A 25,909-nucleotide genomic window follows, 5' to 3' on the forward strand; every position below is an offset into this window, starting at 1 on the left:
CCGTGGCAGCATGGCATGTGAGCAATGTGTAGTAGTTCCAAATATAGTATCCTAGAAGTTAGGAGATTTGAATTTTAGTCCCACATCTGCCACTTCATCACTGCATGACTTTAGGCATTACTTTCCCTTTCAGGGTCTCAGTTTCCATCTCTTTCAAAAGATTATGTCATTATTTCCCATACTGTGTTCCATGGAATCTTTGCATTCTCTCTGCAGTGACCAGAGCTTCCATACTAGGGATTTTTTTTGGCTTCAAAATATTAAGTATAAAATTATATATAAAAATATTTTTATTTGTAGCAATCTGGGAGGAAATGAAAATTAGTTTTTTAATCTATCTATAGATAGATTAGATTAGATTAGATTCTAAAATGGTGTCTTTTATTCTGAGTATATGCCATGCCCTTACCTGTATGGGTTCCATGTAAACCTACCTTTATGGGTTCCATCAGTATAATTACAACCTCAGTATATTCTGTAGTCAAATGACTTTGGAAAATGTGATGCCAGATGATCTTTAAGGCTCTACCCAGTGCTAATATTCTGTGATGTTGTGATCTATTACATACATATACCTGCTGTTCTGTCACCTTTTCTGGGAGGTCTCTTGGGAATATACTAGCTTGGTAGTTAGGAGATTTGGGCTACAGTCTTTTCCACCCCCTTTTTACCAACCAAATATCTCTGGTCTCTTTCTATTACTCCCTGTTCCCACCTTTGCCCCCAACTCCTTGTAGCTGAACACTAATTAATTCAGAATCCAGACCAGCGTTTGGCAGGAGTGGACATGGAGTGACTTGGAATCCAAAACAGATACTCATAAACCCCTCAGGCTCTTTGTTCTATGGTTGGCCCCCTTCTTCCAGAGTCTGCTTACCATTGGAGGGGTGGAGAGGAGTAGAATGTGTGCTTCTGTTGCTAGTTCTCTCATTTCTTGGGAAAGTATGATCCAGTTTCCAGCTCATACAGTACTGGTGTGGCCAAGCGATCAGCAAGGGGAATGCTAAGCAACATCTGGCCACAGACAGTTTTTAAGAACCCTATTTGGCTAACTTGAGGCAAGTCACTTCCCTAGGTTTACTTCATCATCTGTAAAATGGGGATATTAGCCTCTCCTGCCCTATCTGCCTCATAAGATTTTTAAAGTTTGAATGAGATCATGGGTTTGAAGGCTCTTTGAAAAGTATAAAGTGCTGTAAGGTCAGAAAACACTATAATGATTATTGCTACAAAGGATTTGGCCCACAGAAGGAAGGTGCAGGCACTATATTGAGCACTTTTTACAAATATCCCTTTTGATCCTTGCAACAGTCCTAGGAGCTGGGTGCTATTATTATTCCCATTTTACAGTTGAAATTGAGGCAGACTGAGGTAAAGTGACTTGCCCGGGGTCACATAGCTAATAAGTGTCTCAGACCAGATTTGAATTCAGGTCTTCCTGACTCCAGGCCCAGGGCTTTATCCACTGCACCACCTAGCTGCCCATGTTACCTGTGACTGCCCAAGGGACCCCTAGCCTACCCTCCATGTCTGGTGGGTCTCTCTAGTAATGGCTGGAAGAAGGAGAAACAGGTGCCCATCTTGAGCAAAAGCAGTAGAAGCTTGATGTCTAGAATGATGGAAGTTACTGTCCCACTGTATCTTGCCCTTCCTTCTCCAGCTCAATTTTTACAGAGGAGGAAACTGAGGCAAACAGAGTCAAGTGACTTGCCCAGGGTCACACAGCTAGTAAGTATCTGAGGCCAGATTTGAACAAAGGAAGATGAGTCTTCCTGACTCCAGGCCTGGTGCTTTATCCACTGTGCCACCTAGCTGCCTCCTGGACCTCATCTAACCCATCCCAAAACTGAATAGGAATGCCTCTTCCAACATCTCTGACAAAGAGAGGTTCAGCCTCTGCTTGAAGACTTCCTTACAAGGAGCTGAAATCTGCCTTTCTGTACCTTCTAGCCATTCCTTCTAGTTTGGTTTTCTGGGGCCAAATGGGTAAGTTTAAGTCTTCTGTGACACAGCCTCCCTTCAGATAGCTGAAGATTGCTATCAGGTACCCCTCACGTCATCTCTTCTCCAGCTGAACATCCTCAGTTCTCTCACCTGATCCTTCTGTGGTATAAGCTCCCGCCCTCTCACCATCCCCCAGATTATCTCCAGTGTGTCAACATGACTTAAAATGTGGCACCCAGAATCAAACCCTCTGTTACAGACATGGCTCAACCATGGAAGAGCATGATCACTTTCTGTATGCTGGACATTGACTCCATCAGTGTGGCCTACAGTTATGGTAGCCTCTAGGACTCTTATGCCACACCGCTGCTTACAAGTCATGGAACACTATGGTCTCAGAGAATCCAGATTTGTAGATAGGACAGTGACTGTATGGGTTGGGCACATAAAGTGTCTGTGACATGTCACCAAGGATAACTTGTGTGTAAGAAAAGGTTGAGAGCATCCTGTCTAAGAAATCTAAGATCAGAAGAGGAGCTGGGTCAGCTCCCCTGGTACAAATAGGGGAGAAGAACCCAAGTGATGTGCTGGTATCCATGGAATGTTCACAGGCCAAGAAGAAGGCCCCTAGGGCATTGAGTGGATCCTCTGTGGATAATTTCTGGGAGAACAAGAACAAGGAGAACACAGTAAGAGAGGAGGCAGATAGCAGGTGATCTCTATCATTGAGGAAGTATTCACATTAATGAAATGACTAGTCCATTGAAGTATTTTGACATACTTGTCACTGTGGGGTGCTTGTAGTTCACTGAAACCCCCAGATCTTTTTCAAGTGAACCGGTGTCTCACCATAATTCCCTAATCTTGTACTTGTGCAATTTGTTTTGTTTTGTTTTGTTGTAACCCAAGTAGGGTTTATATTTATCCATATTAAGTTTCGTCTTATTAGAGCCAACCGTTCAAGCCTGTTGAGATTTGGGGGGATACTAAATCTTTCAGTCAACACATTAGTTATTCCTCCCAGCTTTATGTCATCTGAAGATTGGATAAGATTTCCATTTATGCCTTCATCCAAGTCATTGATAAAAATGTTAAACAGTCCATTATCAAAGGTAGATCCCTGGGGCACTCCACCAGAGAGATCCTTCCAAATTGACATCAATCCACTAATTCTTTGGATCTTGTCATTCAGTTAGTTCCAAATCTACCTAAATGTACTATCACTGGGGCAGCTGGGTGGCGCAGTGGATAGAGCACTGGCCCTGAAGTCAGGAGGACCTGAGTTCAAATCTGGCCTCAGACCAAACACTTGACACTAGCTGTGTGACCCTGGGCAAGTCACTTAACCCCAACTGCCTTGAATAAATAAATAAATAAATGAATGAATGAATGAATGGATGAATAAATAAATAAATAAATAAGCGAATAAGCAAATAGATAAATGAATGAATGAATGAATAAAAGAATATACAAAAATACTTTGAAAAATTTAAAAAAATAAATGGACTATCATTGAGTCCACATAGTTCCAAAGAGATCTTGTCAAATACTTTGCTAAAATCCAGATGTACTGTATTTATGGCATTACCTTGAACTACCAGTCTAAAGTAACCCTAGGAAAAAGGCATTGAGGTTAGCATTTTCTGCCCTACAACTTTTCCCCCATCCCTATTTGAAAAACAAGAGATTTGGAACAAATGTGCAGTCAATCAAAATAAATTTCTGTATTGTCCATGTCCAAAAAAGTATGTCTCCTCCTGTGTACTGAGCCCATCTCCTCTCTGTCAGGAGGCTTCTTCCCTGATCCTTTGGGATCGTGGTTGTTTATTGTGTTGGTCAGAGTTCTTAAATCTTTCAAAGTTGTTCATCTTTACAATAAGCCTATCACATCTGAAGAGCTGTATCTCCTTCAAAATATTGGTTTATACAGGCTATCCCCAAAGTCTTTAGCAGCTAAAGCTTAAAACTACACCAAGACTTTTGGGACAGTAATAATAATAACAATAATCATAATCATAATCATAATCATAATAATTGCCAGGCACTATGCTAAGTGCTGTTATTATGTCATTTGATTCTCACTACCAAACTAGGAGGTAGATACTATTATTATCCCCATTTTAGAGATGGACAAACTAAGGCAAACTTGCCCAGGGCCACACAGCTAGTAAGTATCTGAGGCCAGATTTGAATTCAGGTTTTCCTGACTCCAGGCCCAGGACTCTATCCACTGTGCTACCTCACTACCTCATTAAAAAGCAAGTTTTGATGAATTTAGCTTTTCCTTATTCCAGAGACATCATTCATATCTTTTGATCATCTGTCTATTGAGAAATGGCTTTTAGTCTAATTTATGTATGTTAATTCCTAATGTATCTTGGTTATCAGAGCCTTGCCAGAAATACTAGATATAAAGATTTGTTTTCCAAATAGACATCTTTCTTTCTTATCCTGGCTGCATTAAGTTTGTGCAAAAACTTTTCCATTTCATGCAATCAAAACTATTGATTTTTTTCTTTTGCGATTGCCTCTGTTCCCATTTGATGAAGAACTCTCCCCTTAGCCATATCCGGTCTTATTCTCTGCTGATATTTTTTGTGCCATGACCCTTAATATTCAGGTCATGTATGTATTTTGAGTTTATTGTGGTATGTGATGTAAGACGTTGGATGAAACCTAATTTCTGCTTTCCAGTTTTCCTAGCAGTTCTTGTCAAATAGTTCTTCACTAAGTAATTTATACTCTTGTGTTTATTGAACTGGGTTATTGAGTTTAGTTGTTTCTGGTTCTTCCTTTCTAGTCTGTGCTGCTTATCTGCTTTTCTGTGTGTGTGTTTTTTTAACCAGGACCAAATATTTTGATGATTATGACTTTATAGGAGAAGTTGAGGTCTGATACACTTATTCCCTCTTCATTACTTACTTTCTTTCATTATTTCCCTTGAGTTTCTAGACTTTTAGTTGCTCCAAATGAGTTTTGTTATTATTTTGTCTAGCTTTATAAAGTACCCCCTCTTCTACGTTTTTTTCAAAGATCAGCAACAACAGCTCAATAATCACATTTCCCAATTCTTTTAGTGTCTTGGGATGTAATTCATCTGGGCCTGGTGATGTGAACTCCCTAAGGGAAGAGGGAAGCTCTCTTACCATGTCTTCACTTGGGTTTCAGCTCTGTATTGACTATACGCTCTCTTTCTTTTCTAGTTTCAAAGATCGTTCTCCTTGCTGGAGGAAAAAAAAAATAAGTTTTTCTTCCTGTCATTTGTTGACATTGCCTCATTGTTCTCATTGCCCCAGGACTGTGTGGAGTTCTGGGCACCACATCTTAGAAGGGATGTTGTCGAGCTATGGTGCTTCCAGAGGACCAAGATGGGGAGGGCACTGGCACCTGCAGCTTAGAAAGGTTATTAGAATGAACTGGGACATGTTTAACCTGAAGGAGGGAAGACTTCCGGGGAATATAATCTCTGCCTTCAAATATCTGAAGGGCTGTCCTGTGGAAGAGTGTTATGCTTGGCCCCAAAGGGCAGAGCTAGGAGCAATAGGTGACTGGTGGAAGGTCCAGAGAGGCATATTTTAGCTCCACACAAAGAAGAATTCCCTGATCGTTCAGACTGTCCAACAATGGAATAAATTGACTCTAGAGCCATTGAGTTCCTTGTTGCTGGAGGGATTGAAGTGGAAGCTGGCCTGAGATCTCAGGGAGGAGATCCATATAATATGTTTTTGTCGCTGGAACCGACTTTATTTAACTCTCAAAGGTGGTACAGCATAGTGAGTACAGCAGCAGTCTTGGAGTCGGGGAGACCCGAGTTTGAGTCCCCCCTCTGAGACATTGCCTGTGTGAGGAGGGGCAAGCCCCCTAATCTCTCTGCTCTCCTAGCAGCTCTTTAGGATTCGGGGCTACAAGTGCATTGCCTAGCTGCCGTGCGTACTTCAGTATTCCTAAGATTCTGTGCCTCTGTTGCTCCAGTCCTCCTTTTCTTGCTTCCCTCCCAGCAGGGCTACTCCCATTCCGACCTCCTGGTGTTGGACCAGGGTGGGGAGATCTTTAAGACCTTACACTACCTCAGCAGCCTCATCCAGAGCATCAAGAAGCCTCTAGGAACCAAGGAGACCCCAGCCCGGATCTGTCGGGACCTTATGAACTGTGAGCAGAAGATGGCCGACGGTAAGGGCAGGAGCCCTGTTTTCTTCCCCAGCTCCCTCACTGTGGCCAGTGAGATCACAGGGAGACCTGCTGATGGGCCCGCTGCTAGAGGGCACCCCATAACCCTGAGACTTGGTGGGAAAGCCCCACCTCGTGACCATCTCTCCCTGTCTTTTCCTTGGTTTTTTTTCCCTTCTTCCTTCTCCTCTTTCTCCTCCTCCTCCTCCTTCTCCTTCTTCTCCATCTTCTCCTTCTTCTTCTTCTTCTTCTCTTCTTCTTCTTCTTCTTCTTCTTCTTCTTCTTCTTCTCCTCCTCCTCCTCCTCTTCCTCCTCCTCCTCCTTGTTCTTATTATTATTATTTTTCTTCTTTTCTCTCTTCTTTTCCTTCTTCTCCTTTCTATATTCCTCTGTCTCCAATGTCTGCTTTTCTCCCTTTCTTATTTCTCCTCTTCATCCCTTTCTCAACTTTCTTCCTCTTCTTTGGGTTGCCTTCCCTGCCCTTGCCTTCCTCTCTTTCCTTTGACCTCCTTCCCCTGCTCTCCTCACCTGTTCCCTTCCCTCACTCCCTCTTCTCCTTCTTGCTTTTCTTCTTCCTCCTTTCCTTTTCTTCTCCTCCTCCTTATCGTTCCTTTCTCTCTTTTCTCTTCCCCCACACCCCTGACCATTGGTGTTCAGAGACACCAGTGAGTCCTTCGAGTTTGTCCCAATGTGACCTTTTATTCCACGCTTAGATCAATGATCTCTGGTGCATCTCACAATGGAAACCCATGTTTTGATATCACCCAACCAACTACCCTGCCTTCATCTGGCTCCTGGAAGATTGGAGGCAATCTCTGTTTAAGATCTATTTTTGTCATTTGCAGAGGCTCGACCTACAGATGTTTCCATAAGGAACAAAATGATGACCTTATGCCTCTGGCAACCTCATTCTTTGGCCTAGCCCAGACATTTGACGTTTCCTCCCCTATCCCTACACACCAGCAACACCAGTCATTGGAGCTTTCCTTCCTTTGAATAAGGGGAGGAGGGCTTCTAGGAGCTGAGGCTCCCAAAGTCCCCTCTGACTCTTTATTGTGCCCTTCCGCACTCTTACCCCGATGCCATCGCATCCCATAGGTACATACTGGATCGACCCAAACCTTGGCTGTTCTTCAGACACCATTGAAGTGACCTGTAATTTTACCAAAGGTGGGCAGACATGTCTCCGGCCCATCACTGCTTCAAAGGTATGAAGCAAGTAGAGGTGATGACCCCCTTCTTCCCCCCCTTCTCAGGATGGCCTGGCCCAAAGAACCATGTCTCCAGCAGAATGTAGCTTCCTTCCCTGCCCCTGGGTGGTAGTGGCTCAGCTTGGCCTTCCCCAAACCTGGAGGTCAGGAGTCATAGGACCATGGAGTTTAGAACTAGAACAGCCATAGTGGGCATTGAGTCCAGCCCCTCTTACTTTACAGAGAAGGAAACTGAGCCAGGAGAGATGAAGTACCTTGCTTAAGATCACAGAGGGAGTAAATTGCAGAGCTGAGGTTTGAACTCAGGCCTTATCCAATGTACTGTTCACCATCCCATGCCTACGAGAGGCCTTCATTCTAGTCTTGGCTCCATTAGTAACTGGCTATCATGAACTGGACAAATCATTTGTCCTCCTGGCCCGTTGGCCTCCTCCTCTTTTTTCCCAAGATAAATGGCACCCTATGGAAAGGGGCTACCCTTTATCTATCAAGTGAAGGAGAAAATTCCTGAGGGGAAGTCCCCATTGAACCTCAGAGGGGCTGTAACAAATCATTTGTGCTCTTTGTACCTCAGATTAGATCTTTTGGGAAGGAGGAGATCTGTGGTTCTCAAATTCTTTAGGTTCCCTGCAGAAAGATGTGATTTTTCTCAGAAACTTGTCAGGGTAACTAAGTTTGGGCATAGCCTTCTGTACTTTCACTCAAGCTGCCTGAAAGGAAGAAGGTAGGGACTGGATTCAGTAGCCCCGAAGGGTGATGGGCCTCAGTCACCACAACTACACAGGAACCATGGTCTAGATAGGCCATGGAGAGGCAGGCAGGGGAAGCTGGCTTTCTCCTCATTAACACCTAGCACTAAGAATCTTCCCAGCTCTGGCCTTTGAAATCTCCCTTGTCCTGTCTTCTGCTCCCCAGGGAACCTCATAGTAACCACAGCTCCCACCCTGGTAGGAGTCCCTGCTAATGACCCATTTAAAAAATAGGCCCTTTTCCATGTCTTCGGTCCACCCCTGAAGATCTCCCTCCCCACAAAAGGGACTGTTCTTACAGCCTTACTCCTACACCACTCAGAACTTAGAAGTACCATTCCTGAATCCTTCACAACTGTTGAAGGCCACTAGGTGGTGTTGTGGATAAAATGTTCAACTTGGAGTCAGGAAGACTTGAGTTTGAATGCTGCCTCAGGAAGTTATTACCTATGTCATTACCCTGGGCATGACTTACCTCGTTCAGTCTCAGTTTCCTCATCTGTAAAATGGGGATACATAAAGCACCTACCTCATAGTGTGGTTGTGAAGATCAAAGGAGAAAACCTGCATAAAAAACTTTGCAAGCCTCAAAGCACTATATGAATGGTTGCCATAATAATTATAATTGTAATATTAATTATTATTATTATTAAAGCTGTCACTGAGGTGAGGGGACATTTGGGGGAGTAATTCACTCCAAATCACAGTTCCTTTCTGATTTTCTGCCAGCTCCCTTCCCTGTGCTCCCAGTGTGATCTGCACTCACCAGATCTCCAATGCCATTGGGTATGGCCCCTTACCATTCATTGTCCTGGGCCAGAGTCCAGTTGTAGACCTCCTCTGATGCTCCTAGCCCCCATAGTGCTATTAGCATATAAGGTGGCACATGCAGTTTTAGATGAAGGTCGTAGCATTTTTCATAGAAAGCCTTGGGTTCTCTGGACTGGGATCCCTCTGCACAGAGAAGGGAGTAGAAAGGGCAGGCAGACAAGTTATGTGGTTAAGTCCTTGGCAGGGACAGGGAGGGGTATCAGTCTTTTTGGGGTGGGTGCAAGAAAAAGATCCATTTTGTAAGTGGTCCATTAGCCAGGGCCCCTATTGAGATCAGGTTATTGTGAGGGGCCCTGGGGAGCAACAGATGGAGGGAGTGAAGGGGAGATTCTCTAGACCTTAGAGATCACCTGACCCCATTCCCCCATTTTACAGGTGAAGAAACTCAGAGAGGTTGAGTGATTTGCCCAGGGTCAACCAGTGAGTTTGTATCAGAAAGGGAACTAGAAGCCAGGTCTTTGTATTCCCAGATCAGAGTTCTCTCCACTCTACCCCATGTCTCTGTTGCTGTAACCAAGGGCGTTGTCATCATCTTTGTACCAGAACAGTCAATTATTGTTTCACTGATTGGAAAATCTGAGTTCTATGAAACCCCAGTGACTGGACCCAATATCCTATAGCCAAGAGTGTGAATCCTGAGCCTTGAACTCTGAGCCCCTGGGTGTTTAGTCTTCTGTATTCCCTGGGCTGGTGTGGGAAGTAATGTGACCACCAAGACCCTGCTTAGGAAAGGAGTGGGCATTGGGGCCATCCAGGACGCATGATAGACGTTCGTTCAGGTGGGAGGCAGCGTGGCACGTTGGAAAACAAAATGAATGTGGAGTCCACGCTCATTCGCATCCAGTGGTCATGACCCTCCTGGCCCATTGACCCCCTGCTCCCTTCCAGGTGGACTTTGCTGTTGGTCGGGTCCAGATGAATTTCCTTCACCTGCTGAGCTCTGAGGTGATCCAGCACATCACCATCCACTGCCTCAACGTGCCCGTCTGGCAGGAAGGGACAGGCCGGGTGTCCCCCAAACAAGCCGTGCGCTTCCGAGCCTGGAATGGGCAGATCTTTGAAGCCGGGGGCCAGTTTGAGCCAGAGGTGTCCTCAGATGATTGCAAGGTAAGGAATCAGCGCGCGCCCCCCCCCAGCCTTATATATTGATGTTCAGTCATTTTCAGTCACTTCCAACTCTTGGTGACTCCATTTGGGGTTTTCTTGGCAAAGATACTTGGAGTGGTTTGCCATTTCCTTCTCCAGCTCATTTGACAGATGAGGAAACTGAGGTAAACAGGGTGAAGTGACTTGCCTAGGGTCACACAACTCATAAGTGTCTGAGCCTAGATTTGAACTCAGGAAGATAAGTCTTCTTGATTGCAGGCCTGGCATTCTATCCACTGTGCCACATAGCTGCCCATGAGCCTTGTACATAGTCTGATGCAAGGGTAGGGAACCTCGGCCTCAACCCAAACTTTAGTCAAAGGGCTGCACTTGAGGACCTAGAGGGCCACATGTGGCTTCAAGGCCACAGGCTCCCCATCCCTGATAGAAAATGCAACTCTCTTTTCAGGAGAGAGTGAGAAAGGTATGGGCTCCATTCATTTTATCGACTATTGGGATATGCCTCCTAAGGGGAGGGTTGGGCTGGTAGAAGAGACTGTGAATCCAGTTTGGGAAGCTGACTGGAGAAGTCCACATTTCTCTCTCTTTTGCTGACACCACTTTGGACCTCTTTGCTTATTCCCTGCCCTAAGCATTCTTGCTTCCCTCCAGACCTGTCCTCAGAAATTTGGGAAGGAGTATAGGTTATCCTCATCTGTGGAGTCTCACTAATGTCTTTTCATTACCCGTCATCTGATTAGTCCTTTCCTTCCTGGTCCCCAGGTTCAAGATGGCCACTGGCACCAGACACTGTTCACTTTCCGGACACGAGATCCCCATCAGCTGCCCATAGTCAGTGTCTACAACCTCCCACCAGCTACCCCTGGGAAGCAATACCGCCTGGAAGTTGGAGCTGCGTGTTTCCTCTGAACTATGACCTCCATGCCACTCCATGTCATTCCAGGCCTCTGTGGATCCAGGACATGGGGAGGATGAACATGGAGGAGGGAGTGTCCAACCCTCTTCTGCAGAGGCAGCTGGGCCAGGGGAAGGAAGAGGAGGAGGTGCCCACACCCTCTCCATCTCCAAAGTGGGCTGAGTGCCTACTGATACACACTCCACCCCTGCCTGGAGAAGGCCCATGGACCCTAGGACAGGCCATGCTTGTCATCTGCAGGGTGGAAGCACGTGTGGGGCATCAGGGGAAGGGATGGCCCTGGGATAGGCTGTCCCGGGGTCAGCCCTAGCCAGTAGCTATGAGGATGAAGGTGTGAGGTCCGCCCCAAGCCATCCCATCTCCATCCATCAACCAAAGAACCATCCGAAAGTGGTGGCAGCCACAACCCAACCCGCATTCCCCTATTTCTCTGGTACCAAGTCTCCAAGTCTCCCAGACCCTTCCCTCCCCAGTTCTCTGCCAGGCAGGGAAAGAGGGACTGAATAATTCAGGCTCTTCAGTAGCTTTAGAAAAGGGTCGGGGTTGGGTAATCTTTCCCTTCACTCCCTGCCAGGAAGCTTTTGATGTGCAATATTAGAAAAGATGGATGAAACAGGAAAAAAAAAGTATAAATATATATATATTTTTATTTAAACAAAGAAAATAGGAAATTACTGCTCTTTCCCCATAAGTGGCCACCTAATGTCCCACAATGGGAAGGGAGAGTGGGGGGAAAAAAGAGAGCAAAAGGGAAAGGCGGGGAGGGTAGGGAAAGAAAAAAAAGGCACTATAAATGATCAAGTGGAAAGATCTTAGGGGCCAGGATGAACATGTTTGCTACCTCCCACTGTGAACTCGCTGGTGCTCAAAAATCATGTTGTATTGTATGTGATTTTTTTTAAAAAAAAAAAAAGGAAAACTAAGACGCATCGTATTTAAGGTTCCGAAGGTGCTATTCCTTTAGTGGCAGTCTCTGAAGAAACTATCTGATGTGGAAAATGCCCACATCTGCTTCTCTCCCCAAACAAAATGACAGAGGTTTGGGGAATGCCTTTTCTCCCTTTTTCTTCAGCTAGTCTGCAGAAGAAAAGAAGCCAAAAACCAAAAAAAAAATTTTTTTTAAACAACCTAAAAAAACCCCAAGCCTACCAGCAGTAGAGATCTACCTTTTAACTTAAGTATGTGGAAGTATTTTAAAGGGACATTCTCTCCTCTTAGGGTGGCAGGGATGGAAGGGGCTGGGGAAGGGACCTCAGTTGTTAAGCACCAGGGGCTGGAAGGGAGATAAGAACTGACCCATCTTCTCCTGTGGGAGGGTGGGAGTGCCTGCTCAGTCCATCTCCATCCCTGGACACTGAATAGATGTTGGCAAAAGCCCTGCCGGTTAGGGACTGGGCTTCGGAGACTGAGTGGGAAATCTTAAGGGCTGTCTTTCTGTGCTGCCTGACAGACCACTCCCAGGGTGCCTCCCTCCACCTATCCTCGGCACCCTTTCGAACCCCAGCAGTCCAGCATCACTCTGGGAGCTTTGTCCTTTCAAGAGTTGTGTGTGTTTTATTGTGTTGTCGTGTTTTTTTTTTAATTGTCACTGTTAAGTTTTGTAGAAATCTTACGTCGCTAGTCTCTATGTGTAAATTTGGAATGAACAAAAAGAGAATAATTACGGTAACCACGGAAGTCTCTATAAGGGTAACATTATTACTGTAAGCCAAGCTGTACTATATTGGAAAAAGCTTCACTGCTTGGGTGGTTGGCATTTTTGTGTTTCGAGGTTATTCTGAATATGGGATTCTTTTGTAGAACGGGAAGATTATATGTGAAAGTCTTTATTTGTGTATATTGGGAGAGGGCATTGTCTCTCTTTGGGGTTTAAATCTGATTTTTTTTTAATACCTCACCCTGCCCTACTTCTGCCCCTTTCCCTCTGGCCCCCTCCCAGAACCCTTGTCCTCCTCACCTTTGCCTGGCCTAAACCCTGCCTGTACACCTCAGCACCACCTACCCTCTCCCTTCCGCCCCACCCCCCTACCCCCTCCCCAGCCACATCTTTCCTGAAGCAGGTGCATTTCATCGATTACTGTAGCCAAGTGACCAGGGGCTGGCTCCTCCCCAACCTCTGGATTTCCTCCTCTAGTCCTGTTCATGGTCTTTTGTCTGTCCTTCTGGTTTCGTCCATTTTTCCAGTCTGTGTTCTTTCCAGATGTTTTTGTGTTAAGACCCTATTTTGTTTTCTCTCTCCTGGACTTTCAATAAATATTTAAAGCCGAGGCAATGAAACTTCATGACTGTGGTTGACCTGCTTCTTCGTCTGGGCTCTCCCTCTCTCATTTGTTTAGCAGTTGTATATTAATCATTTACGGTGGGCAAGGCCTTGGACCCAGCTCTGGAGATCTTAAGACAGAAATGAAAAGTTCCTGCCCCTAACGGGCTTGTGTTCTATTATAGGTAAACTGCACACACATGAATAAACCCATTCCTCTTCCCGCTGATGTATTTTCCTTTTGCACATATATTTTCTGTTCACAATTCTGAGATGTTAGGGAGCAATACCAATCCCCCAACCTGAAATAATTGTAATCTCACTTATTCATATGCAAACTCTCTTTTGCATATGTAAGCTTGGGGAGGATTGCAAAGAAATGGTTTCTGCAGTAGAGTCATTTCCAGGCACCAAAACAGGAGGGACATTAGAACAGCTTTCTTATGAGGTTCAACAAATAGCAGTCACCCAGAGGATGGCAGTGCACATGAAGTCGGCATGGTTTGGGGAGATGGGCTTTTGTACATGGGGTAGAGAAGCAAGGATTTTACAGGCACTGCAGGTTGTGTCATGATGCTCAGAAAGGCACACAAATTGAAATATTGTGAAGTTTGGGGAAGATGCTGTAACACCTGTTAGTAAGAGCTTTGACTGTTGCAACACATATGAGGCCATAAAAGGGGGCAGGACCCCGAGGTAGATAAGGACCAGAGACAAGAAATTTTACAAAATGGAGTCACTTTGGTTAAGTTGCTACCTACACTGCCTCAGTCACTCTGAGCTGGTGTTTAGTGCTGGGAATACAATTACGGTGATAACAGAGTTCATCATAGGATAGATAGTGGCTAGAGCCAGCTTTGAATCTGGAAGAGCCAGGCCTTCTTTCTGCCTCTGACATGTATCTGCTATGTGTCCCTGGACAAGTCACATAACTTCACAGTGCCCCCAGGAAACTCTGAAGTCAATAAGTTTCTGATCTGCATTGGGAGAGGGAATTTCCTCACCCTTCCTCTCTTGTTCCTCCTTACTCCCTCCAAATACACTTTTATTTGGTGCTTTATGGTCATATTCTTTGATCATGACAAGTCTGTACCATAGTTAATACTGATAAAAGTATATCCCATTTCACAGATGAAGAAACCAAGCTTCAGGGGATGAACAGTAACTGGTTTGCCCAAAGTTACCCAAATGGTTAATGGCAGACCAAGATTCCAAGATCTGTCAGATTCCAAGTTCAGGGTTTTCTCAGCCCTCCCCTGCTTTGCCTCGTGATTCAGGTTACATGATCAACGAGAACACAGTTCAGTAGGCGAGAATTAGGTTTAACTTCAGAAATAGTTTTGAACTTTGAGATACTTGAGAGACTGATGTAAAAATCTAGATTGTAAGGATCTGGTAATTAGAAAGACAGTACCTAACATTTTGGCAGCTAAGTGGCACCACAGTTCATAGAATGTGGGGCCTGGAGTCAGAAAAACTCATATCCCCGAGTTCAAATTTGGCATCAGATACTTATTAGCTGTGTGACCCTGGGCAAGTCACTTAACCCATTGGCCTCATTTTTTCATCTGAAAAATGGGCTGGGGATGGAAATGGCAAACCACTGCAGTATCTTTGCCAAGAAAACCCCAAATGGGGACACAAAGAGTCAGATACAACTGAAAAGTGACTGAACACATTACATTTTTACATGAGCTTGGACAGTTTTTGCCAAGCAACCCTATGTTGGCTCCTGCTGATGAAAAGAGAAGAGAATTCTTTGTGGATATGGGGAACTATGAGTGTTTAATACTGCCTCTGCTGTAGGACTTGGTTGATGTATTGATTTGTTTTGATGCACTATGTTTTTTTCTCTTTCTTCTTTTATTCCTTGTTAAGAGAGCTGTCCCCTGGGTGGGAGAACGAAACAAAAGATATCAAAGAAAAGAGGATCCTTCTGAAGCTAGAGTGGAAAGAAGACTAGGTGGGGAGTCAGGAGGTCAGACTTCTGGCTCTGGCTCTGGTCATCACATGACTCCTCCCTGGACCTCTGCCAGCACACCTCTAAAATGTATCTGACAACCTTCATCTTGCAAACATAACTAGCATGTGGCATTGTGGAGGACAGGCTACTGCTTATTCCTCAATCCTCCTTCCCAACTGACTGGGAAAAGACCAAATCCTCTGAGACCTTCTCTCTCTCCACCCCTGGGGCTTGGCTTTAGATGGAGTTTCCCCTTTGGCTAATGTCCTCTTCTTCCTTTAATCCCTCCACCCCCAGTCTCTCACATCAAAGGAGAAGAGTGCTTAGCCTCAGGCTCCCATACTCACTGCAAAAAAAAAAAAAATCAAATCCCCAAACTAGATTAGTCCAGAAACAAAAACAATGGCCCAGATCCGTGGGCATTCTTTCGTTAGTTGAGTTTACCAAAAATTGATTATTAATGCTAGTTATTAATAAAATTGTAATCACTCAGGCCTACTAGCTGAAGAAGAAATTCCCTAAGAACTGGCCAGAGACTAGAATCTCTGTCCTGTCTTCAATATTGTCCAAATTGCAGTTAGCCACACTTTCCCTTAATCCAGGGGTGGGGAACCTGCAGCCTCAAGATCACATGTGGCCTTCTAGGTCCTTGGTTGGGGCCTTTTGACTGAATCCAAGTTTTACAGAACAAATCCTTTTATTAAGGGTATTTGGTTTTTGAGGTTTGGATTCAGTCAAAGGACCACACTTGAGGACCTAGAGGGCCACAGGTTCCCCACCCCTGCTTTAACCCCCCTTCTCTGCCCCAACAAAATACAAATACACACACAGGTTTCATGGTCAACCATCCAAAAATGGAGTCAGGAAAAAATGAATGAGTTAAAATATAATGAAGACAGGGACAGCTAGGTAGACACTTGACACTTACTAGCTGTGTGACCCTGGGCAAGTCACTTAACCCCAATTGCCTAAAAAAATCTATATCTATCTATCTATCCACAAATATACACATATATATATATATACACACACATATACATACATATATACACATATACGTACATATATAAATATACGTACACACACACACACACACACACATATATATATATATATATATATATATATATATGTGTATGTATGTATATGTATGTATATATGAAATGAAGACGTCAGAAGCAGGCACCAGGCAAATAAATGTCCAGCTATGGAAGTAAGGAGGGAATTAGAGACAGAAAAACCTTTCACTGCTTTTCTTCAGTTTTTAAAAAGATGTTCATTTCAATACTACCTAAATTAACTTATTTTTTCAGTACCCTAACCAAACAATCAAAGATTTGCTTTGTAGAATGAGAGAAAAATAATAATGAAATTCATTTGAACCAACAAAAGGTCAAGAATCTCCAAGGAAATAATGAAAGTGAGTAGGAAGGGGGCCCAGAAATATCCAACTATGCTGCAAAGCAGTAATCATCAAAACAATTTGGTACTGGCTAAAATAAAGAGATTAGATCTACAACATACAAAAGCAAAGGACCTAGTAGCCTAGTATTTGATAAACCCAAAGACCCCAGCTATTGAGATGAGGACATTATTTGACAAACTACTGAGAAAACCAGGCAGCAGTCTAGTGAAAATTAGGCTTAGAACAAAACTTGATATTATATACCAAGATAAGCCTCAAATGGGCTCATAACTGAAATATAAAATATCACGCCATGAATTAGAGGGAGGAAGAGATTATCAAAGAGTTAATGACCAAGCAAGAGATAGAAGATCACAGAGATTTTACACAAATAAATCAAACGCAACTATGATTAGGAGGGAAATAGTCAACTGGGAAAAAAATCTTTGCATCAAGTTTCTCTGATAAATAGGTCTTATTTCTAAGTTACATAAGGAAAGGATTCAAATGTATAAAAGTAAGCTGTTCTAGGTGGTGCCAAGATAGCAGAGTAGTACCAAGAATTAGTTACAGCTAAGCTATACTACACACCTCCTCCACACAGATCTGAAAATGCCCCAGACCAAATACTGATCAGAAAATACAAAAAAAAATAAGTCACAGTAAGTCGTTTTCAAGCCCAAATCAGCATCAGATAGACAAAGAAGTCTGCTTACAGTAAGAACAGTATCTAACCAGGAACAGCAGCACAGAGCATTTCTGTACAGGAGCTCAAAGAGGACCAAGGCTGTGTGCCAAGGAAAGAAAGGTCCTAGAGTCAGCACAGAAGTGTCTGATCTTGTGAATGATACAAGAATGGTATCAATGAGTGGCTGTGTTTCTCATTCTGCAGTTCTGGGGCACTGGCTACCCCAGATCCAGGGTGGACTGAGAAAAGGACCAATGCCTTGGGGTAGTAACTGCAAACATTAGGCTATGCACTGAGTAAAGAGAAAGCTCAAAAGCAAGTAGCTGCTGTGTGACTCTGAATTTAGGAGCCAAATGGGGTCTCAATTCCATATTCCACTCTGATCTGAAGCCTTCAGCAAGTTTAATCATGGTGGGAATCCCAGACCAAAAATAGTTCTGTTACTTTAAATCTGCAGAGATTTCTAGCTGGCTGATGGTAGCTGAATTTAGCAATATCTACTGGAACTCTAACAGGCAGGGCCACAACAGATGTGTTGCTCAGACACAAACCCAAGTCAAGAACTTGAGTTCAAACCAGAATGGCAGCAATCAGACTTTGCCCTGAATTAGACCATCATGGGAAGATTGAAAGCTTGCAGTCCCCCAGCCTCAGGTGTCCCTAAAATTCTGAAATAACACAACACTTAATACCTCAAGAAAGCAGCAGGACCTTCCACTCAGACATTCCCTCCTGATGTGCACAGAGCCCAATTCTATCATAACGTCCAAAGTCAAGAAGGAGGCTGGTGGAATGAGTAACAAACAAATAAAAAAATTTCACCAAGCTATTATGATGTCAGGATCACTCAAGACACAAACCTTAAAGAAGAGAATGACTCCAAAACATCTAGAAGCAAAACCTCAAAGAAAAACACAAATTTGGATAAAGTTCAACTAAAATTCCTAGAAGAGGTGAAGCAAGAGTTTTAAAATGGCTCTATAAATGAAATGAAAGCACTAGAGGAAAAAGATTAGAAATTAAATGAGAGCTATGGAAGAAATAATTGGAATTAACACAGGAAGTAAAAAGGGTATGAACAGTACAAAAGTACAAAAAGGTACAAGAGGTACGAAACCTTACCTAAGCCACAAACTTCCTAAAAATTAAAATAGACCAAATAGAAGATAATGTTTGGTGAGACAAGAAATATTAAAAACAAAATCATAAGACTGAAAAAATGGAAGAAAATGTAAAATATTTCATAGCAAAAACAACTGATGTAGAAAATACATCAAGAAAAGATAACTTATGAATCGTTGGACTATCTAAAAGACATGGCTAAAAAAATAGCCTAGTCATCATATTTCAAAAAAATCTTGAAAACTGACCGGATTTCTTAGAACCAGAGGGCACAGTGAAAGAAGTCACTGGTTACCTCTCGAAAGAAATCCCAAAATGAAAACTCCAAAGAATGTTATAGCCACAATTCAGAATGCCCAGATCAAAGGGGAAAAAAGAATATTACAAGCATATGAAAAGAAAGAATTCAAGAACCAAGTGTTAGGAATAAAATTTCTAAGGAAAAACCAAAGACTCTGAGGTAGATGAGGCAAACTCAATTTATGTACATTCATGCATGAAGCGGATGTTGTTGCTAGGCAAAATACGCACTTTACAGAAGCCAGAGCAAACTTATATCCCTGTACCAAAACGTGTGGTCCCCGCCTCATTTTTGAGATGTACAACTTCCTGGCATGCCTACTTCATGTTTCCCCCCTTGAAATGTTCCCTCCTTCCCCTTAAGCCATTAAGCATACGTACTTCACTAGGTACCTGCTGGTTTGGCACTTGCCTAGTTCTGAGAACCCTTTCTCCATGCAAGTTTGATACCTGCCCAATTCTGAGAACTGTTGTTAAGTGACCTGCATACCTGCGGTCAGAGACTTCTGAGCTGTTCCTAGGGGGTTTCGGAGCTATTGCCTGCATCTTGTGGAAATATAAATTCTATATCTTACAATCCTTCCTCTTTTTCTTTTTCGGGATTATATTTCCACACTCAGTTGTTCTTCCTCAAATTGCCTCAAGAGCTCTACACACTCTCTCCATTCCCTCTGAGGTACTGGTTCCTTTTCTTAATATCATCATCTGAGCCCTCCCCCCTCCCAGGTATATTAGTCGCATCTTTTCAACTGTCCTGGTGATTAAATTAATGTGACATGGTATAAAGCACGGTAATAGGATAAGCCTAGCAGCCAGTCATATCACTATGAACCCTAATTGTTTCCACCAGGATCCACTTAGCCAACTGAGCCAACTCGCACTCAATGTACCTGCTCATCTCTGAAATGTCACACATGCCAGCTTTCTGATATCTTGGGCTATACTGTTACCAGTTTGCCTGTTACCATCAATTTTTATACAACAATTGCTCATATTTAATTTACCACACATGCCCCCTTCTTCTGCCAGCAGGTAGTCTAAGACCATCTGATGCTGGAGCATAGCCTGATCCACCAGGAATTCCAGTGCTTGGGCAGTTTGGTTAGTTATAATTTCCACTACAGCTTGTAACCTTATCAACCTATTTTATATGTGTGTGTGTGTGTGTGTGTGTGTGTGTGTGTGTATACATACACCTACACATACGTACACACATATACATATATATATATAATTTCTACTACAGCTTGTAATCTTATCAACCTATTTTATATATATACATATACATATATATATATATATATATATATATATATATATATATGTATATATATATAAGGGTCCTGTAACCCCAACTTCCATCTTGGGCTCATGTGGCCAGACCATAAGTTTTGATGATACTAAGGGGAGGCCACAAACTTCCCCATCCATTTGCATCTCCTGTGTCTGTCAAGCTGATGTCTATGGTTCTTTTCACTCTCCCCAAATCATCATAAAGGGGCATCTGGTCCTATTTCTTGTTCCAAGAAGAAGAATTTTGGTCTTATTATTCCTACGTAACAGATTCCTGACTGATTTGCAGGCAAGCACATGTAAACAGAGAGCCCACAAATCCAATGATGACCCTTTAATGCTGCATGTTTCCTAGGAAAGATTTGGCTCTCCTATGCCTGGGGAAAATGACAACTTTTAGTCAAGCCTATAGGCCCACTCCATATCCCAGGACTTTTCCAGAAACATTTCCACAATCCTTCTTTCTCTTTCTAGTGACAGTCACACTGAAAGAAGCCAGAGGTGGGGAGACTTTATCATTATTACTCCAGAAACTCTCAAATCCTCCTTCCCTTGTTCCATTTATATGATTCCACCCTCACCACTGCTTCTGAGGGACATATCCTTTCTCACTATTGTTTAGTCTCCCACACTAGTTCATAATCTCATATCGGTATAAATCCTCCCTCTTATATTCTTCCTTGGTTTTTGCATACTTCTTCCAACATCTCTCATATTTGCCCTTCTCTTTCAGGCGGCAGTAATCCCAAGTTCCTCGGATTATAAACTCTGGGCCAATGGTCCAGCTATCAGAGAGAGGGAAGAGAACCTTTCCTAGGGGGTCCACTCAGGATCATCCTCCAGTCCAGGGTCAATTCTCATGAAAATATTTACATTGAAAATGATTCCACTTATGATCAGGAAAAAGACAATTCAGACTAAAAATCCATAACACAATAAAGACAGCCCCAACTCCAATAAAAACTAGAGCTAGTCCTAACTTCTTCCACCTGGTCATTCAGGAGTCCTTCCCCTCCCCGCCTTGTAGTCTTCGCTTTTCCCTTTCTGCGAGTGACTCTTAGTGGTCCCAGATGGTCAGCCACAGTCTACTCTCAGGGTTCTTCCACTGGTTCTTTTACCCTAGAATGGTGGGTCCAACCTTCTGGACAACAGTTTCAGTAGTAAGCCACACCTGGTATGGTCCTTCCCAGCTTGGCCTCAGTTTAGCCTCCTTCCAAGACTTGATTAACAACCAGTCTCCAGATTTATATTAGTGTACAGTAAATGCTAGGGGTGGGGTTTGGGCTAATAATCCTCTCTTCTTTAGTTCTGCAAAAGTATGAGATGAAAAGTAGATAGTCCCTTGAAAACATATCCTTACTTTCAGGGGAAGGGAAGTCTCCTCTCTTTCCCATATATGGTAATCCAAACAGCATCTCATGTGGGGAAATGCCAATGTCTGATCTAGGAGCAGTCCTGATCCTGATCCTTAACAATGCTATAGGGACAGCTAAGTGGTGTAGTGGAGAGAGCACTGGCCCTGCAGTCAGGAGGACCTCAGTTCAAATCTGACCTCAGGGACATAACACTTACTAACTACATGACTCTGGGCCAGTCACTTAACCCCACTGCCTCACAAAAAAAATAAAAATAAAATAAACCAACCAATGCAATAGACAAATATTTGGTCTGTGGTGATTTAGTTTAGATAACTCTCTTCAGGCTTTGATTCATCCTTTCCACTTTCCCTGATGAGGGAGTGTACTACAGGGTATGGAAGTCCTACCGAATGTCTTATCCACTGTAATGCTTTTGCTGTAAAGTGACTCCCATTGTCTGAGTTAATATTCTCTGCCAGACCATACCCCGGGGGGTAATATGCTCTAATATTATCTTGGAAACTCCATTTGCAGTGGCACTAGGTAAGGGATAAGCTTCCACCCACTGAGTCAGATGATCCACCAGGACCAAAAGGTATTTCAGATGTGCTACTGGGGTAACTCAGTGAAATTAACCTGCACTCTCTGGAAAGGTCTCAGGCCAGGGGTTCTTCTTCCTGCCATCATTTTCCTCATCACTTTATTATTTACTTTCTTACAAATTATGCACCCCTCACAAATCTGTCTAGCCACTGTGTATATACCTATGCATCCACACTTCCTTAGTATAAGATCCCCAAGGATTGGAGGTCCCCAGTGACTACCTTGATGGAGATTTCTCAACAATTCTCTGGCTATGGCTTTATTGATTATTTCTCTCCCATTTGCTAGAATCCACTTCCTTTCTCCTACTTCTATCGCCCCTATTTCTTTAAGGTGTGCCTTTTCAGATTCTGTGAAAGTGGGGGTTACTTTCACCTCTGGTAAGTGTGGAATTAGGACCTGGATTTTTGTAGTGTCTTTGTGATTAGCAGCTTCTTTTGCTTTTTTGTCCCCAAGTCTATTTTCTTTGGACACAAAGATTACGCCTTTCAGATGTCCAGGCACACGCACAATAGCAATCTCACTTGGGCCATTCAAGTTTTTCAACACTTTTTTAATGAATTCCCCATGAACTAACTCCTTTCCTTTGCTAGTCACTAGTCCCCTTTCCATCCATATCTTCCCAAAGATGTGTACCACCGCATATGCAACATACATACATGCATACATGTGGTGTGTGTGTGTGTGTGGTGTGTGTGTGTGTGTGTGTGTATTCCCCTCTTTGTATTTCAGGTACTTTATGGCTTGATAGAGAGTAAAAATTTCACATGTCTGAGCTGACCATGAGGCTGACAGGTTCTCCATTTCCTTTACTGACCCTCTTGCCCCGTCTATAACTGCATATCCATTTTGCCTTTGCCCTTCCACAGCCCTAGACAACCCATCAATGAACAAATGCTCTCCAGAATGAAGGGGATGATCCACCAAATAAGGCTGGGCTCTTGTCTGGTAGCAAATAATGTCTAAACAGTCATGTTCCACATCCAAGGTCGTGTTTCCCTGTGCTGACAGGAATGTGGCAGGGTTCACATGAGATTCAGTGGTTAACACTAAATCATCCTTTTCTTTTCTTTTTTTAACATAAATTCATTTCTTTTTAGTTTTCAATATTTACTTCTACAAGATTTTGAGTTCCAAATTTTCACCCCATCTTGCCCCTCCCCCCACCCCAAGATGACATGCATTCTGAATATACCTTCCCTTACTCTGCCCTCTCTTCTATCTCTCCCCCCCTTCTCTCATCCCCTTCCCCTTCTATTTTCCTGTAGGGCAGGATAGATTTCTGTAGCCCATTTCCTGTATTTCTTATTTCCCAGTTGCAGTGAAAACATTTTTTTAAAACATATGTTTTTAAAACTGGGTTCCAAATTTTTTCCCTTTCTCCTTCCCCACACCCTCATTGAAAAGGCAAGCAACTCAATATAGGTTATACATGTGCAGTTATGTACAACACTTCCATAGTAGACATGTTGTGAAAAACTAACTCTATTTCTCTTGATCCTATCCTGCCCTCCCCTTTATTCTATTCCTTCTTTTGACCCTGTCCCTTCTCAGAAATATTTGCTTCTGATTACCCCTTTCCCAATCTCCTCCTCTCTATCATCCCCTGCTCTCTTGTCCCCTTCTCCCCCTATTTTCCTGTAGGGTAAGACAGATTTCCATACCCAACTGAATGTGTATGTTATTCCCTCCTTAAGCCGAATCCTATGAGAATAAGATTCACTCCTTCCCTCTCACCTTCCCCTTTCCCTCCACTGTAAGAGATTTTCTTTCTGGTTTTTTTTTTGTGAGATAATTTACCCCATTCTATCTCTCCCTTTCTTCTCCTAGTATAATCCTCTCATCCCTTAATTTTATTCTCCAGATATGACCCCTTAATCTTCAACTCACCCTGTGCCCTCTATCTATCTATCTATCTATCTATCTATCTATCTATCTATCTATCATACTACATACATACATATAATTTTTCCCCATCCAACTACCCTAATACTGACAAAGGTCTCATGAGTTATAAATATCATCTTTCCATGCAGGAATGTAAACAGTTCAACCTTAATAAGTCTCTTATGATTTCTCTTTCCTGTTTACCTCTTCATGTTCCACTTGAGTCTTGTATTTGAAAGTCAAATTTTCTATTCAGCTCTGGTCTTTTCATCAAGAATGCTTGAAAGTCCTCTATTTCACTGAATGACCATTTTTTCCCCTGAAGGATTATACTCAGTTTTGCTGGGTAGGTGATTCTAGGTTGTAATCCTATCTCCTTTGCCCTCCGGAATATTATATTCCATGCCCTGCGGTCCTTTAATGTAGAAGCTGCTAAATCTTGTTGTTATCCTGATTGTGTTTCCACAATACTTGAATTGTTTCTTTCTGGCAGCTTGTAATATTTTCTCCTTGACCTGGGAACTCTGGAATTTGGCTACAATATTCCTAGGAGTTTTCCTTTGGGGATCTCTTTCAGGAGGAGATCAGTGGATTCTTTCAATTTCTATTTTGCCCTCTGGTTCAAAATATCAGGGCAGTTTTCCTTGATAATTCCTTGAAAGATGATGTCTAGGCTCTTTTTTTGATCATGGCTTTCAGATAGTCCAATAATTTTTAAATTCTCTCTCCTGGATCTATTTTCCAGGTCAGTTGTTTTTCCAATGAGATATTTCACATTGTCTTCTATTTTTTCATTCTTTTAGATTTGTTTCACAGTGTCTTGATTTCTCGTAAAGTCACTAGCTTCCAATTGCTCTATTCTAATTTTTAAGGAAGTATTTTCTTCAGTAAGCTTTTGGACTTCTTTTTCCATTTGGCCAATTTTGCTTTTTAGGGCATTCTTCTCCTCATTGGCTTTTTGGATCTCTTTTGCTATTTGGGTTAGACTACTTTTTAAGGTGTTATTTTCTTCAGTATTTTTTTGGGTCTCCTTTAGCAAGCTGTTGACTAGTTTTTCATGATTTTATTGCGTCACTCTCATTTCTCTTCCCAGTTTTTCCTCTACTTTCCTAACTTGCTTCTCAAAATCCCTTTTCAGCTCTTCCAAGGCCTGGGACTGATTCATATTTTTCTTGGAGGCTTTGGAAGTAGGAACTTTGACTTTGTTGTCTTCTTCTGGTTGTATATTTTGATCTTCTTTGTCACCAAAGTAAGATAATATAGTCTGACTCTTTTTGCGCTGCTTGCTCATTATCCTGGCCAATTACTTGAGTTCTAAACTCTTTGTTAAGGCAAAAGTCTGCTTCCAATGTGGAGAATGTACAACTGTTTTCAGAGATACTTGTTGGTACCTGTAAATTTTCAGTTCTTCCAAGGTGGTATGATAAAGGGCGAGATGTTTACTCCTTTCCTGGCCTGTACTCTGGTCTAGCAGTGACCACAAGCACTCCTTTCTGTCCTGGAACTGTGAGGAAGATTTCCTGTTCACAGCCACTAAAAGCTCCACCCTGTCAGCACTCCTCCTCACCCCAGGACCACCACCCAGAATTGTGACCCAGATCCAAGCATGGTCATGGCAAGAGATTCCTGCCTCAGCACTGGCAAAGAGTTCCCTGCAATCCTTCTCTGATCAGCCACTGGATTCCCCCTCAGTCTGTGGGCTGGAAGCTCAGGAGGCAGCTGCCCCCCCAGGGCCAGGGCCATGCTCTCGGGGAACTGGAGCTGAGACCCCCCCCTCAACACCGCAGAAACAGACTTTTCCCACTGACCTTCTAAGTTGTCTTTGGCGTTCCTGGGTTGAGAAGTCTGGAAGCTGCCACAACTGCCCACAATTCAGTCCTCTGAGGCCTGTTCCAGGTTCACTGTGGCCTGTGTACCCGTGATGCACTGTGCTCCTCTTCCCGCCTGGCGTGATATACCTTTCTGATCAACCATCCAGGTTGTCTTGGGCTGGAAATTTGTTTCACTCTGTGTTTTTGTGGGTTCAGCTGCTTTAGAATTTGTTTAGAGACATTTTTATAGGTATTTGGAGGGGTTTGCGGGAGAGCTCAAGTAAGTCACTGCTT

General features: G+C 43.1%; 1 protein-coding gene across 3 annotated transcripts in view; it reads left to right on the forward strand.

The window, feature by feature from the left end:
* Positions 1-13,207, forward strand: part of COL27A1 (collagen type XXVII alpha 1 chain) — a 242,693-nt gene extending 229,486 nt beyond the window's left edge. For 2 of the 3 annotated variants that reach the window (XM_020965662.2, XM_020965665.2), the window contains 4 exons: positions 5,946-6,114; positions 7,210-7,319; positions 9,791-10,009; positions 10,772-13,207. In XM_020965662.2, coding sequence (XP_020821321.1) covers positions 5,946-6,114; positions 7,210-7,319; positions 9,791-10,009; positions 10,772-10,918 — 645 coding nt within the window. In that variant the 3' untranslated portion in view covers positions 10,919-13,207. Of the gene's footprint in view, positions 1-5,942; positions 6,115-7,209; positions 7,320-9,790; positions 10,010-10,771 lie in introns of all 3 variants that reach the window. The other variant, XM_020965661.2, reaches the window with a different exon arrangement.
* Positions 13,208-25,909: the final 12,702 nt, after the last annotated feature.

This window comes from Phascolarctos cinereus, unplaced genomic scaffold, assembly GCF_003287225.1.
Source record: "Phascolarctos cinereus isolate Bilbo 61053 unplaced genomic scaffold, phaCin_HiC Scaffold_2;HRSCAF=192, whole genome shotgun sequence".
In the NCBI taxonomy this organism is placed as follows: domain Eukaryota; kingdom Metazoa; phylum Chordata; class Mammalia; order Diprotodontia; family Phascolarctidae; genus Phascolarctos; species Phascolarctos cinereus.